Source organism: Anomaloglossus baeobatrachus, chromosome 2 (genome assembly GCF_048569485.1).
Source record: "Anomaloglossus baeobatrachus isolate aAnoBae1 chromosome 2, aAnoBae1.hap1, whole genome shotgun sequence".
NCBI lineage: Eukaryota > Metazoa > Chordata > Amphibia > Anura > Aromobatidae > Anomaloglossus > Anomaloglossus baeobatrachus.
The window spans coordinates 372627454-372643676 of NC_134354.1; the positions used below are offsets into that span (position 1 = coordinate 372627454).

The 16223-nt window shown below is 41.8% G+C and overlaps 1 protein-coding gene across 1 annotated transcript in view; it reads left to right on the forward strand.

The window, feature by feature from the left end:
- The window catches only part of STK40 (serine/threonine kinase 40), an 88285-nt gene that overhangs the window by 36397 nt on the left and 35665 nt on the right, over positions 1-16223 (forward strand). The window contains exons 3-6 of the mRNA XM_075336049.1: positions 95-180; positions 4442-4585; positions 9883-10110; positions 10274-10326. Coding sequence (XP_075192164.1) covers positions 95-180; positions 4442-4585; positions 9883-10110; positions 10274-10326 — 511 coding nt within the window. The remainder of the gene's footprint in view (positions 1-94; positions 181-4441; positions 4586-9882; positions 10111-10273; positions 10327-16223) is intronic.

The following is a 16223-nucleotide window of genomic DNA, read 5'->3' on the forward strand; positions in this document are numbered from 1 at the left end:
AAGAAGTTGTGAATATGATGGATGGGCTTTATTTTATGCAACTTCCTCTTCAACTTTTTTTTTTTTTTTTTCTTAAATTTTATTTACTTTTTAGGTCCACGATTGGGCAACTCTCCTGTGCCAAGTATTGTGCAGTGCTTGGCACGGAAGGATGGCACAGATGACTTTTATCAGCTTAAGGTGAGTACTTATTCCATGTCTGTTGGTAGTCTTTGCCTTCTGAAATATTAAAATAGTCAACAAATTAATTGGTTGACTAAAAGGAATGTTTTTATTTTATGTTGCTTATATTGCAGCGACATGCTGCATAGTGATGTACAGATTCCTATGACTCGCACCAATCTAAAACAATTTTATTATCTGTATGCCAAAAACATATGCTAATGATTATATATTTTTTTTACCCCTTCATAACCTTGGACGTATATATATACGTCCTAGGTCGTTCCCTACCCGTAACCTCTCTAAGGCTCTGGCGGTGAGCCCACGATAATCCCCCATGCATGTTTGCTGATCCAATCAGCTGACACGTGCGGCTAACAGGCGTGGGTGGATCAGATATCTACCTGCGCCTGCTGACCACTTAGCTCACGCTGTCAAATACTGAGAGCGTAATTTAAATAGCCGCAGCAGGGATCACGCCGGAGAACTCTGCTGACAATGCTGGCCCTGTGACTGGTTCACGGGGAGCCAATGGTTGTCTTGCTAGCACAAGGTCAGCTGATGACCCTTGACGCTAACATGACGTATTTCCTGTGATTGCCGACAGAGCGCTAGCTCTCACAGGAATGCTGCGTTTCTGCAGATCAAAGCATTGCTCTGATGAACAGGCGATCAGAATGTGCTGTGATAAAGTCCCCTAGGGCGACTAGTAAAATAAATGTAAAAAATTATTTTAAAATGAAAAAAGCCCAAAAAAACAAAGTTCAGATCACCCCCCCCCCCCCCAATTTACCCCATTGAAAGTAAAACCATAAAAAATAGACCTATTTGGCAATGCCACATTCAGAAATGCCCAAAGTATAAAATATGCACAAACTGTATAATTAAGTCCGCTCGAGACGCAAAAAATAAGCAGTCACTGAGCCCAAGATTAGAAGAATGAGAACGCTACAGATCTCAGATAATGGCGCAATGAAGAGCTATTTTTTTTTTTTTATTCCAAAAAACGTTTTTGTTTTTAACCTTAGATAAAAGTATACATGTTTGGTATCTATGAGCTCGTACTTACTTGAGGCATCGTACAGACACATCAGTTTTACCATATAGTGAATAAAAGACCCCCAAAACAATTGCACTTTTTTTTTTTTGCAATTTCACTGCAGTTGGATTTTTTTTTCCAGTTTTCCAGCACAGTTTGGTAAAGCTAATGGTTTTATTCATAAGTACAGCTAGTCTCGCAAAAAACAAGCCCTCTCATGACAGTATTGAAGGAAAAATTAAAAAATTATGGCTTTTGGAAGAGGGTAAAGAATAACCAAAATGGAAAATCATCAGGGTGTGCAGGGGTTAAGAAGCCTAGTAACCTACACAATTGCAATCAAAATGGTTTTCTCCATTGTAAATTGGGTTAATTGTGTTTGTGGTTTCACAGCGGCTTGCAGCAACCCAAAGAACAATTTTTAGGTAGCCCAACAAAACAAATACTTCAAGTTGTCGCTCCAAATTGCACACAAAATGTTGTAACAGTGTTGTAAGGTTTCCTGCTCTCAGAATTATTTACACCCTTTATAACGAGCCTCTTTAGTACGTAGTAGAGCCCCCTATGGCGGTTATAACTTGCTGTGCTATGTGATGCATAGTAACACCAGCTTTTGGCTGCGTAACTGAAGAATCTTGGCCCATTCCTCATAGGCAGTGGCCGCTAGTTCACTAATATCTTTGTTTGCGTGGTGCAACATTTTTGAAATCCCATCAACAAATTTTCTATGTGGTCAAGTCGGTAATGGTCACTGTAGAATCTCCGGGAACTTTTTTCTGAAACTGACTTGTTGGACTGAGGTTTGTTTGGAATCATTGATTTATTGGAAAGTCCAATGATACCCAAGCTTCAGCATAATAATAAAAGGCATAAGGTTTATCCTCGGATTTCCTAATATTTAATTAAATTCATTTCTTCTTGCAAATACTGGTTCCCATTGCCATAGGAAGCAAAGCTGCCCCAGCACGTCACTGAGCTACTACCATGCTTCACTGTAGTTGGGGTGTTCCTTTCAGTGTATGGTTAGTTCTTCCTCCTTCAGACATGCTACTGAACCAAAGGTGTATAAGTCTTTTCATTGTTCAGAGCACAGTCCTCAAACTTCTGTGGGTTTATAAACCTTATTTTTCACACCATAAGGCCCTGTACGCACACTGCAGTTTTTACCGCGATTTTTGGCGCGGTTTTGCAGCAGAAAATGTTTATAATTTTGCTGCAGTCCTTCCCCAGCAAAACCTATGGTAAATAAAAATGCTGTGCACACTGCGTTTTTTTTTTTTTTTCACCTACAGGTTTTGCTGCATGTTTTCTGCAGCAAAAAGATCTGCATGTCACTTCTTTTCCGCAGGTACCTGCGGTTTTTGCCGTAGATAATGGTCAAAAACTGCGGCAAAACCGCGTGTGGTTTTTGGGTGCGGTTTGCTGCGTTTTTTATTTATTTTTTTTTCTTCCCGCGTGTGGTAATCTTTCAGAGGGTCCGTCATTTTCTTAAGAAAATTCCATTTTCTAATGCGCACAGGACCTAAGATGCACTTTTAAGCAAGAAAAAAATCTTGCTAAAAAGTGTGCTTTACTTTTTACATTTTATATAAATTTATAACTATATAAAAGTTCTTGCTACAGTATTTTTATTAAAGTACGGCATTTAAGTAGAAGTATGTAATGGTGATTTCCTCAGCTCAAACAATTTATTGAAACTAAAGCCAACAGTGGTGGTTATACATCCCCCCCCCCCACAAAAAAAAATGTCAATGTCTCCACTTGTCATGTGTCCTTGAGCATCAATTACAGCTTGACTACATCATCTCATGCTGTTCACAGGTGGAAATATTTTTCTGCTGCATGGCATCCCACTCATCTTTAGACGACCCGTAGGTCATTGATGTTCTGGGGTACAGAGTTACAAGCCTCTACACAGAGACTCAGCTGATCCTATAGGATTTCTATGGGATTCAGGTCTGGGGAAAGTGCAGGATACTCAATTAGAGGTACCTCAGTCTCGGGCAGCCATTCCCTAATGATTTGACCTCGATGAGCTGGAGCATTTGGTCCATGAAGATGAAATTAGGCTTATGTTGTTCATGCAGAAGCACAATGACTGGACTAATGTTAAATTAGTAGGGGCTTATCACTGTACCAATCAAAGTGTTGGGCCGTTCTGTATTCACTAGACATACTTGCCCACACTGTAACACCACCAAAGGCTCATCTGGTGACAACAGCGGCTAATGCATAGTGCTCTCCTTGACGTCTCCAACGTCATTGGCGGACATCATTTCTGCTCAGCGTAAATCTACTTTCATCAGTGAACCGCACTGAAGCAGGTCCCTTGTCTAGCAAGACAATGACATCTTTGCCTAGTTGTGTGGTCAAGGCCCCTTGCAGGTCATCTAGCACGCAGACCAAGCTGATTTAAACCGTTTCGAATGTTCTGATGTGACACTTGGACGTCTCTCACCTCCATTAAATGTGCCTGGAGTTGTGTTGCAGTCATCATCCGGTGCCAAAGGGCATTATTCACAAAGTTGTATGATCAGACCATGTCCCTGTAAAGTCAGAAACCGCCATTAGGCTAAGTGCGCACAGTTCGTTTTTGCGTGTTTTTCTGGTGCGTTTTTGGCCTCAACTGCATGACTTTGCTTCCCCAGCAAAGTCTGAGTTTTCATTTTTGCTGTCCGCACGCAACTTTTTTTTTAAGCTGCGTTTTTGAGCTTGAAAAAAAAAAATGGACATGTCAATTTTTTCCTGCGTTTTTCTGCGTTTTCCGCCCATGCAATGCATTGGAAAAACGCAGCAAAATGCAGAGATCAAAAACGCACCAAATCGCGGTAAAAACGCATGCGTTTTTTGACGCGGGTGCGTTTTTAGCTGCCAAAACGCACAAACGCAGCGTCAAAAAAATGCAGTGTGTGATCTCAGCCTTAGACGTTATATAGCAGGGGTATATATATATATATTTACTGGTGGTTTTTTTTGTGTTTAAACACATTCAATTGTGGAAATTCCTATTATTCCAAGATCTATTGATTAAAATCAGCTGTGTTCAAGGAAAAATCCCTTTTAATGAACCTGTTGTAAAGCTATATGTGAATAAAACAAATGGTGCAGAATGGGGTTTTTGCAAGCACAACAAATTTGCAATGTAAGTCGAATAATTTTGATTCCAACTGTATTGGCAAAGCTTTGTTTGTCTTTTAGACTTCTTCCCCCTTTTTATGTCCTATTTTCTCTATCAAATAGATACTGAGTTTGGAAGAAAGATCGGACAAATCCGGAGAAACTCAGGAGGAGAGACAAGGCAAAATGTTACTACATACTGAATATTCCCTGCTATCTCTCCTGCATAATCAGGATGGAGTCGTCCATCATCATGGTCTCTTTCAGGTACTATAAATGAGAGGAATTTGTGTTTTGTGTAGGCTTTCTATATTGTCATCTAATGAACAGCTGACTGTCTTCAGAAGCTTTGGCTACCGTGTTTTTAATGGTACAAGCCCTACACACTAAAGTGATCAGGTTTTATAGTAGAGCAGATGTGGTTTTACACTTCTGCTGAACTCTGATAAAGTGAAGACTTTACCATTCAACACAGAATTTCATGTCATTCTGGTGTTACTTTAAAGGGGTGGTTCACCCCCTTTTTATTCTCAGTGTAACTTACCATTTCAGTTGTCTTCTTAATTGCCTTCTATTTCCAGTTCTGGCACTGAGTGGCGCTATCCTCCTCACTCTGTGCTAGTCACATGACCCCCGGGTGCTGTGGCTTCTGGTATCCGCTGAGGTCATGTCAACTTCCGGGCTCTGAAAGTTGATGCTACATCAGCAGCTGCCTCTGATCCTAAGTGACTGGGCTGTGGGCGGTGACTACCACATGTCACAGCCCAGCATGATGAGAAGAGGAGGGTTTTCTTACCATCCTGCAGCTGTGTGGGCAGCAGGAGGAGTCATGTCAGGTGAATGTGTTATCGCGTGGGGGTGGGAGAATGAGCATAGCGCAGGGTGCCACTGCAAAGGATTATGGGAGTTGTACGAACTGAACCCAGGAAGTCAGGAGAGAGATTAACCCCATCAGAGCTGGAGCCAGTAATGAAGATGTGCTGCTACAGCATGATAAAAAGTAATATTGCTGAAATAACATAACATATGTGTGGAGAGGCACACATTAGGAGAAATAAATCATTTTTGGTATCTGAGCAACTTCTTTAATCTCTTCCCCCCAAAAAGATGTAAAAGTCCAGGAACTGATTGGTTACATCCCCGGGATACCACGGACGTAGAAGATGTGCATGTGCCATCTGCAGTAATACTTGGCCCAGCGCCTGCTGCATGTGCTAGCTTAGTTCACAGCAGTAAAACTGTTCCTGTGCCGATGTCAATGTTTTTAGCCAGAGCGCACTACCTCTGTCGGCCCTTTGCAAGCTCGCAATCTGATAAGGAGAACTGATCGTTTCTATGAGGACAAGGCCTAACGATGACCTCCATGTGTTACATGCCTTAGTGTCAAAGTGCTCCTTCAGACCGATGTATTAAATATCGGTATGCTGTCTGTAGGCAAAGCTGATGGCGTACATATTGGACAACACTGACCAAAGCAAATCAGTTTGGTAGGTTTCCGATGGTCTGCCTTCTAAAATATTGCGACGTGCACGGCTTTGATCCGAATTCTGCACCAGACTCTCCCATTGTCACAATTGTCAATACAGGTTACCATATGTAGGCCATGTGATTTTTAACATGCATACATGCATTATAATGTTATAGATAGGAAGTAGTTTAACTTTTTTTTTTTTTTTTTTTTTCTTCATGTAAAAAAAAAATGGATGCAATACGGTTGTACTAAAGGCACATACGGATTGCATAATTTCAATGGTGAAATACTAAGTGGGTTGCATGACATAAATTTTCAGGTTTAGCGATAAGATTGTTACAAGTGGCATTGCCTCACTTTCCAGAGTGCACTTACCAAGCTCCTGGGGAAGTGATAAAATCCTGTCTATTGGTGTCTACACTGACATGTCTTCTGTGTATGTTACTCTCAAAGTTTCAGTATTTCCGCTTTTGTCCCATTTCAAGCATTAGGCTACTTTCACATTTCCGTGGATCCAAATCCGCCAGGTCTGTCGTTTCGACGGATCCGTCATTTTTTTAGCTAGCAACGGACGAGTTATTTCACAGGATTCCGTTTACAGGAATCCTTTGAAATTACTGATCCGTCATGTCTGTTTTGTCCGCTTGTTTTCAGACGGCTCCTTCGTGATCAGTGTGGGTGGTGTTTTTTTTTTTTTTTTTGTTTTTTTTTTCCCAGGACAGTCCAATGGGAGACCTATTACTGTGTTTTTCACAGGCCATCTGTGACAGTTTGGAGAGAAAGGGGCAGAATGAATGCTAAATCTAGCTAAAATTGTGTGTGGATTATTCCTATCAAGCCAATCTGGAGCCTTGCAATGTGATTTTTGTACATACTGGGCATGCTCAGTAGAAAATGACCGTGTGATGGATTACGGCGGAATCTTGCACCATAGACAACCATTATACCTCTTGACTGATTGCGACAGAATCCTGTGCAGTGCGTCGCTTCGACACACCGAAAAACGTTATTGTCCGTTGCTTCTGGCGTTCAGTCATTCCATGACTGATCCGTCGCACGACATATGCAAGGCCAACAGTCGCAATCCGTTAATACAAGTCTATGGGAAAAAAACGGAATCCTGCAAATTATTTTGCAGTATTCAGTTTTTTTTCTCAAAGTGACTGATTGTGACTGATGGAAAATGATGGAAATATGAAAGTAGCCTTTAATAGCGGTCCTGAGCACTGGTCGGACATTGGTTTGCAGTTAAGCTCCAGGAAACCATTAAGCTGGTGGCTAAGTATTTAGTCCTGGAGCTGATTCAGGAAGAGAAGCAGCTTCATCAAAGGTTTAATCGTATGTAGTGCCACCATTTATTTTTATTTTTTTTTTTCTCCCCCCCTCCTTTCACCTATTACAAACCTTGACTCATTCCTTCCTAATGACACTGTGCCTTGGCAGCAATGTGGATAAATATACAGGAGATTAATCATAATGTACATATACTGAAGAGTGTCTAAAAGGTGTCTCACAGAACCTCTAATGGCCTAATAGATTGAAGGGTATTTAGGGGCAAGTTTTGTGACCACTCATATAGATAAGATTACAAGAGAATGACAAGAACCCTGACTGCACATCTGAGGCATAGTTTATTTTCAGTCTTGACCGTTTTGTAGTATCTAGGGCTGTTTGTCCTAATATATACAGTCAGGGCCAGAAATATTTGGACAGTGAGGCAAGTTTTGTTGTTTTAGCTGTTTACAAAAACATGTTCAGAAATACAATTATATATATATAATATGGGCTGAAAGTGCACACTCCCAGCTGCAATATGAGAGTTTTCACATCCAAATCGGAGAAAGGGTTTAGGAATCATAGCTCTGTAATGCATAGCCTCCTCTTTTTCAAGGGACCAAAAGTAATTGGACAAGGGACTCTAAGGGCTGCAATTAACTCTGAAGGCGTCTTCCTCGTTAACCTGTAATCAATGAAGTAGTTAAAAGGTCTGGGGTTGATTACAGGTGTGTGGTTTTGCATTTGGAAGCTGTTGCTGTGACCAGACAACATGCGGTCTAAGGAACTCTCAATTGAGGTGAAGCAGAACATCCTGAGGCTGAAAAAAAAGAAAAAATCCATCAGAGAGATAGCAGACATGCTTGGAGTAGCAAAATCAACAGTCGGGTACATTCTGAGAAAAAAGGAATTGACTGGTGAGCTTGGGAATTCAAAAAGGCCTGGGCGTCCATGGATGACAACAGTGGTGGATGATCGCATACTTTCTTTGGTGAAGAAGAACCCGTTCACAACATCAACTGAAGTCCAGGACACTCTCAGTGAAGTAGGTGTATCTGTCTCTAAGTCAACAGTAAAGAGAAGACTCCATGAAAGTAAATACAAAGGGTTCACATCTAGATGCAAACCATTCATCAATTCCAAAAATAGACAGGCCAGAGTTAAATTTGCTGAAAAACACCTCATGAAGCCAGCTCAGTTCTGGAAAAGTATTCTATGGACAGATGAGACAAAGATCAACCTGTACCAGAATGATGGGAAGAAGAAAGTTTGGAGAAGAAAGGGAACGGCACATGATCCAAGGCACACCACATCCCCTGTAAAACATGGTGGAGGCAACGTGATGGCATGGGCATGCATGGCTTTCAATGGCACTGGGTCACTTGTGTTTATTGATGACATAACAGCAGACAAGAGTAGCCGGATTAATTCTGAAGTGTACCGGGATATACTTTCAGCCCAGATTCAGCCAAATGACGCAAAGTTGATCGGACGGCGCTTCATAGTACAGCTGGACAATGACCCCAAGCATACAGCCAAAGCTACCCAGGAGTTCATGAGTGCAAAAAAGTGGAACATTCTGCAATGGCCAAGTCAATCACCAGATCTTAACCCAATTGAGCATGCATTTCACTTGCTCAAATCCAGACTTAAGACGGAAAGACCCACAAACAAGCAAGACCTGAAGGCTGCGGCTGTAAAGGCCTGGCAAAGCATTAAGAAGGAGGAAACCCAGCGTTTGGTGATGTCCATGGGTTCCAGACTTAAGGCAGTGATTGCCTCCAAAGGATTCGCAACAAAATATTGAAAATAAAAAATATTTTGTTTTGGGTTTGGTTTATTTGTCCAATTACTTTTGACCTCCTAAAATGTGGAGTGTTTGTAAAGAAATGTGTACAATTCCTACAATTTCTATCAGATATTTTTGTTCAAACCTTCAAATTAAACGTTACAATCTGCACTTGAATTCTGTTGTAGAGGTTTCATTTCAAATCCAATGTGGTGGCATGCAGAGCCCAACTCGCGAAAATTGTGTCACTGTCCAAATATTTCTGGACCTAACTGTAGCTGTACCCTTGACTCTAGTCGTGGACACAGCTGTTCCGTTCTGTCTTGACTTTTCAGTCTATACGGAGTCTGCAACCTGTGACAACTGAGATTCCATCATACAAAGCGAATGACTGGTGCAAAATGATGGCCTCAGTATTCATAAGCAAGAGAACACAATACACACTACTTAACTTAAAAAAACCCCACTCTACTCAAGCTTTATCTTAACACTGCAAATGTAAGTAATTTCTGCTGGTGTCTGGTCAGATGTCCAGTTCTCTGTAGACCTTGTTCCATAGCCTCAAACTCCACTGTTTCAGTAATACGTTGTCTTATATTGCGCTAGTCTCTACTATTGTCAGATCCAACACCCTGTGACTTCTTTCTGTGGGACTCCAAGGATTCTGTGCATCAGAACTACAGGGTCTGGACCACCGGAGACAGTCAAAACAATGGAGCCTGAGGATATGCACTGGATGATTAGGCATGACCGTGTCACCAATGGAAATAATTTAGAACTTTTGTAGTGTATGGATAAAAGTTGGATCTATAAATAAGATGTCTCTTTATGTTAATATGTTTGTCTTCTGTTCTCTCGGCAGTTAATACCATGGCTATAATTTTTCACATCTATTTTGAATCGCCCTGTATTTTTTTTTTTGGTAATACAGACGCAAGGTTACCACTTTGGAGGACAGTGATTAAACTATTTTCTTTTGATATGCGTCCAGTGAAATGGTTACAATACACTTCATGTTTCTCTCCATAGGATCGAACATGTGAAATTGCTGAAGACATGGATGCCAACAAGCTAGTAAGGAAGATGCGGAAGCGCATATGCCTTGTCCTCGATTGTCTTTGTGCCCACGATTTTAGCGACAAGACTGCAGATTTAATTAATTTACAGCATTACGTTATTAAAGAGAAGAGGCTGGGGGAGAGAGAAACTGTTGTGATATTCTATGATGTGGTCAGAGTCGTGGAGGCGTTACACAAGGTATGTTTGACCTGAGACAGAAGTCACACACATTTCTAGTATTGAGGAGTAATAGTAGTAGTAAAGTGCCCACATTTATGCAAGTCATGTCACTAAAGTGGCTATATTCAGTACAATTTTATGTGCTGTGGGCAATAACCAAAAGAATCTCTTATTTCTGCAGAAGAACATTGTGCACAGAGACTTAAAGCTGGGTAACATGGTGCTGAACAAAAGGTAAGACTATGGGCAGCAAGGCAACTTTTCATCATTTTCAGAACTGAAGCATTGTTTTTAAACCTGCTAATCATATTGTAAATCAGTAATGGAAAAGGTCTGTTGGTAAAATCAAGCAACTTTGCAATTTACTAATTAAAATCTTTGTTCTCGAGAATGGTGGGAGCATTAATTCTTTAGTATAGTGCTCATTGCCTAAGTTACTGGCCACCCCTCACCCTGTATGGCCGGCTATTTAGATTAGGAGTGTTGCTACTATTGGACCATATGCTTTAGAGCCTACTCTCACCACTCTGATGCGGTTTGGATCGATGGATCTGACTAGCCTCAATTCCTCTGCTTCTCCCAGGTACCTAAAATGGTTATTTATTAGGGCTGAGCGGACCCGAACTGTAAAAGTCTGGATCCGCACGGCTGCAGGCCTAGACTACCAGCCCCCAGCCGGCATTATCTTGATGGAGATGAAAATTAGGGGGGACCGCTCTTCGGGGTGTTTTTTTTTTTTTTTTAAATAAAAAAATAAACAAAAAAAAACCGCATCACCAACACAGCCGTGCACACTTCTGACAGGCGCGTTCATGTGTTTGTGTACATGCACGCTCATGTTCAGAGAGCGCAGGCTGTGCCGGCTGATGTCATATCAGACTTGTACGAGTCTGACAGCTCATCACCGGCACAGCCGCAGACTTCTGACAGGAACATGCATGTGTTTCTGAAACGCATGCACGTTCACCATACTGACCCGCAGACACTTGCACTGCTTTCCCCACCCACCGGTTGTCCTGCTGCCTGTGATTGATTGCAGTCAGCTGACACACTGCCACTCAGGAGGGGGGCGCATCTAGCTGTAACCAATTACACGCATCAGTGGGCGGGCAAAACAATGAATATTGAATTGTCGGCTCTAGAAGAGAAAAGCGTGACCCGGAAGGAGTGTGCAGCCATGACAGTCTCGGGTGAGTAAACCGCGCACGCTCCATTCCCCCCCCCCACCCCCCCATCCCTTCCACAAACGTTTTGAATCTCAGGATTCTGGTCCCCATAGACTTATATGGGCACCGGAATCTGGAGCGGATCTAGATTTATTTTTCAATCCGGCAGGGATCCGCTGGTCCCAGATTTTGGCGGATTCGATCAGCCCTAGTTATCAGTTAACACAAGGACCAAATACTGATTATTTTCTGATTCAAAATGCAGATCAAGAATGGTCCGTTTTTACATATGACAAAAATGACCAACATTTCAATGAGGCCAATGCTGGATTCACAGCTACACTGCTCAATTTTGCTGCGTAATGTCCCCCATGCCACCTCTGTGTTGGGAAAAGGATCTTATCTTCTGTCTATGCTGTATGCGCCTTGAACTTGCACCAGTGTGTGGAACTACTCATCTTCATCAAATGCCTACCTTCCACTTCTTATCACTGCTCTGTATGATAGACGTAATGGCAGCTAATTAGCCAGTGGAAAGGAAAGCTGATGAACAATGCAGGATACACTAGTAGTTAGATATACTGTGCAGTAATTTATGGATACACCATAAGACCACCTGTGTAATCTAATGTGTATGGGAGAGTTTAGGTCATGTATACGGCATGCTTACTTGCCAAGAGCCTGTATGTTGCCAAGTGGGGCCCATAGAAATGTTGTCTTTTTGGTTTTTTTTTATGGCGCTTTATGGAGCATGCCAAAATGTTGTTGCACCTACGATATCTATATGAAAGCCCACTTGTTTTTATGGGACAGGCTTACCTTATACCCACAAAATCAATCTTTTGCCTATGGTGTAGACTGTTTATTATTTTATTTTTTTTTCTTCTTTTTTTCCTTTTTAAGTGACATGCTTTTTCCTCAATGTGTTCTCTAAAATACTCTCTTTTATATTTTTCACGTCAAGTAAAAATCTGAAAAGCGGTGAAAGAACGTGTTTGTGGCTCAGTGGCGTGTTCCCCCGTAGATTAGCGTGGGCTTATGTATAAAACGATCAGCTTAATGAGGATGATTCATCTCCGAGAGTACAGCCTGTTCAGTCTCGGATAATAGAGATTCCTGTGTGTATATAATACACAGTCCAGTACATCACCCACATACATGTACACAGAAGAGTTCAGGAGAAATGCATTTAGCAGGCTTTTTCAATATTTCTGCCAACTCTGTCCTTTGGCTTCAATAGAATGTAATTCAAATACACTGGATCCTGAAACTTCATTGAAATGATTAGCAGTCGCTGGAAATATCAGTATTCATTGATTTTAGGTACTAGACATCTGCACCTACCTGGGCAATGAATTGTATTAGATGGGGAAAACTTTGCAGCACAACCTACGAACACTGCACATAATCAAATAGCAATACAGTACAGTCAAATAAAAGATTACTAAAACCAAATATTTTTGTGCAACTCGACAATTTCCCCCTCGTTCATCTGGCTCTGAGACAACTGGCTGCAGCATGAGCCTCCCTGAATACTCCAAAACAATGAACTGTAATCCCCATCCGCTCACACCTTTCATGCCAAAAATTAACACTTCATGCTCTTGAAGCGAGCTGTGGGCATTTTTATCTTGTATTTATCCACTTGGCAATAATATACAGCTTGGCTGATTTTGCAAGTTTTCCCACCTAGAAAGAATGGAGAGGTCTGTAATTAACATAGGTACACTTCAACTGTGACAGACAGAATCCCCCCCCCCCCCAAAAAAAAACCCCAAACAAACCAGAAAATCACATTGTATGATTCTTAAATGTTATATTTTCTTGCATTAAATATTTGATACAATAGAGAAATAGAAATTTAATATTTGGTGCAGAAACCTTTGTTTGCAATTAGAGGTCAGATGTTTTCTTCACCAGGTTTGCACACAATAGAGCAGGGATTTTGGCGCACTCTTCCATACAGATCTTCTCCAGATCTTTCAGGTTTCTGAGCTGTCGCTGGGCAACATTGAGTTTCAGCTCCCTTTTAAACCTTTTCTATTGGGTTCAGGTCTGGCGACAGTGTAGGCCACTCCAGGACCACCTAGGTAAGGATGATGGTTGACCTTAGGGGGGATCAACATCCAGCACCGCGGAGACACCATGTGTTTCTCAACGCAGTGATTCTAGAACAATGCCCCCTGGGAAATGTGCAAAATAAAACCGCGGAGACACCATCACATGTTTCTCAAGGCTGGCAGGAAACTAGCTAGGTCTTTCACCGGGAAGGAACAACCACGGGAAGGGCAGTCTCCAGTCAAGGAAACCGCCTATGCCAAAACATGGTATCCATCCACAGACAGCCTTTTCGGGGTATTTGCCCCTCATCAGTGTGGAGTAGGAAACTGGCTAGTGGGAGCAATGCCTAGTAAAAGGCTACATGGGTAAGGATGGTTGACCTTAGGGAGATCAACATCCATTACCGCGGAGACACAATCACGTGTTTCTCAACGCAGTGATTCTAGAACAATGCCATCTGGGAAATATGCAAAACCACTAGCCAGTTTCCTACTCCACACTGATGAGGGGCAAATACCCCGAAATAGCTGTCTGTGGATGGATACCATGTTTTGGCATAGGCTGTTTCCTTGACTGGAGACTGCCCTTCCCATGGTTGTTCCTTCCCGGTGAAAGACCTGGCTAGTTTCCTGCCAGCGTTGAGAAACATGTGATGGGGTCTCCGCAGGCTTTCTTGTTTTGTACTCCAGGACCACCTTGAAATGCTTCTTACAGAAGCACTCATTTACAGTGATTTGCGAAAGTATTTGGCCCCCTTTGAATTGTTCAACCTTTTTCCCACATTTCAGGCTTCAAACATAAAGATACATTTTTTAATGTTATGGTGAAGAATCAACAAGTGGGACACAATTGTGAAGGTGAACAATATTTATTGCTTATTTTAAACTTTTATAAAAAAATAACTGAAAAGTGGGGGCTGCAATATTATTCGGCCCCTTTTTAAGTTAATATTTTGTAGTGCTACCTTTTTGCTGAGATTACAGCTGCAAGTCGCTTGGGGTATGTGTTTATCAGTTTTGCACATCGAAAGACTGAAATTCTTGCCCATTGTTCCTTTGCAAATAGCTCGAGCTGAGTGAGGTTGGATGGAGAGCGTTTGTGAACAGCAGTTTTCAGCTCTTTCCACAGATTCTCGATTTGGATTCAGGTCTGGACTGTGACTTGGCCATTCTAACACCTGGATACGTTTATTTGTGAACCATTCCATTGTAGATTTGGTTTTGTTTGGGATCGTTGTCTTGTTGGAAGACAAATCTCCGTCCCAGTCTCAGGTCTTTTACAGACTCCAACAGGTTTTTTTTTTTTTTCAAGAATGGTCCTGTATTTGGCTCCATCCATCTTCATTTCAATTTTAACCATGTTCCCTGTCCCTGCTGAAGCAAAGCAGGCCCAAACCATGATGCTGCCACCACCATGTTTGACAGTGGGGATGATGTGTTCAGGGTGATGAGCTGTGTTCCTTTTACGCCAAACATATAGTTTGGCATTTGTGCCCAAAAAGTTCGGTATTTTGGTTTCATCTGACCAGAGCAACGTCTTCCACATGTTTGGTGTATCTCCCAAGTGGCTTGGGCAAAGTTTAAACAACACTTTTTATGGATATCTTTGAGAAATGGATTTCTTCTTGCCACTCTTCCTTAAAGGCCAGATTTGTGCAGTGTACGACTGATTGTTGTCCTATGGACAGACTCTCCCACCTCAGCTGTAGATCTCTGCAGTTCATCCAGAGTGATCATGGGCCTCTTGGCTGCATCTCTGATGAGTCTTCTCCTTGTTTGACATTACATTTTTGAGGGACGGCCAGGTCTTGGTAGATTTGCAGTGGTATGATACTCCTTCCATTTCAATATGATGGCTTGCACAGTTCTTCTTGGGATGTTAAAAGTTTTGAAAATCTTTTTGCAACCAAATCTGGCTTTAAACGTCTCCACAACAGTATCACGGACCTGCCTGTTGTGTTCCTTGGTCTTCATGATGCTCTGTGCTTTAAACAGAACACTGAGACTATCACAGAGCTGGTGCATTCATATGGAGACTTGATTACACACAGGTGGCTTATATTTATCATCATCGGTCATTTAGGAAAACATTGGATCTTTCAGAGATCCTCAATGAACTTCTGGAGTGAGTTTGCAGCACTGGAAGTAAAGGGGCTGAATAATATTGCAAGCCCCACTTTTCAGTTATTTTTTATCTTTTAAAAAAATTTAAAATAAGCAATAAAATTTCATTCAACTTCACAATTGTGTCCCACTTGTTTCTTAACCATAAATTTTTTTAATTTTTTTTTTTTTATCTTTTATGTTTTGAAACCTGAAATGTGGAAAAGGTTAAATCCAAGGGTGCCGAATACTTTTGCAAGGCACTGTAGTTGTCCTGGCTGTTTGTCATGCTGGAAAGTCCAGCCATGAATCATATTCAATGCCCCTACTGAGTGAAGGTGGTTGTTGGCCAAAATCTCACGACACATGACCCCATCCATCGTCAATAAGGTGCAGTCGTCCTGTCCCCTTTGCAAAAAGCACCCCCCCAAACTATGATTTTTCCACTGCCTTGCTTCACAGTTGTGACTGTGTTCTTGGGGTTGTGTTCCACCTTCTTCCTCCAAACACGGCGAGTAGAGTTGATACCAGAAAGTTCTATTTTGGTCTCATCCGACCACATGACCTTTTCCCATGCCTCCTCTGGATCATCCAGATGGTCATTTGCGAACTTCAAATGGGCCTGGACATGTGCTGTTATGAGCAGGGGGACCTTGCGTGCCCTGCAGGATTTTAATCCATGGCGGCGTAGTGTGTTACAAACAGTAGTCTTTGAGCCTGTGGTTTCCGCTCTCTTCAGATCGTTGACCAGGTATGAGGTATTGTGGGCTGATTACTGACCTTTCTTTGATTCATCCTTACC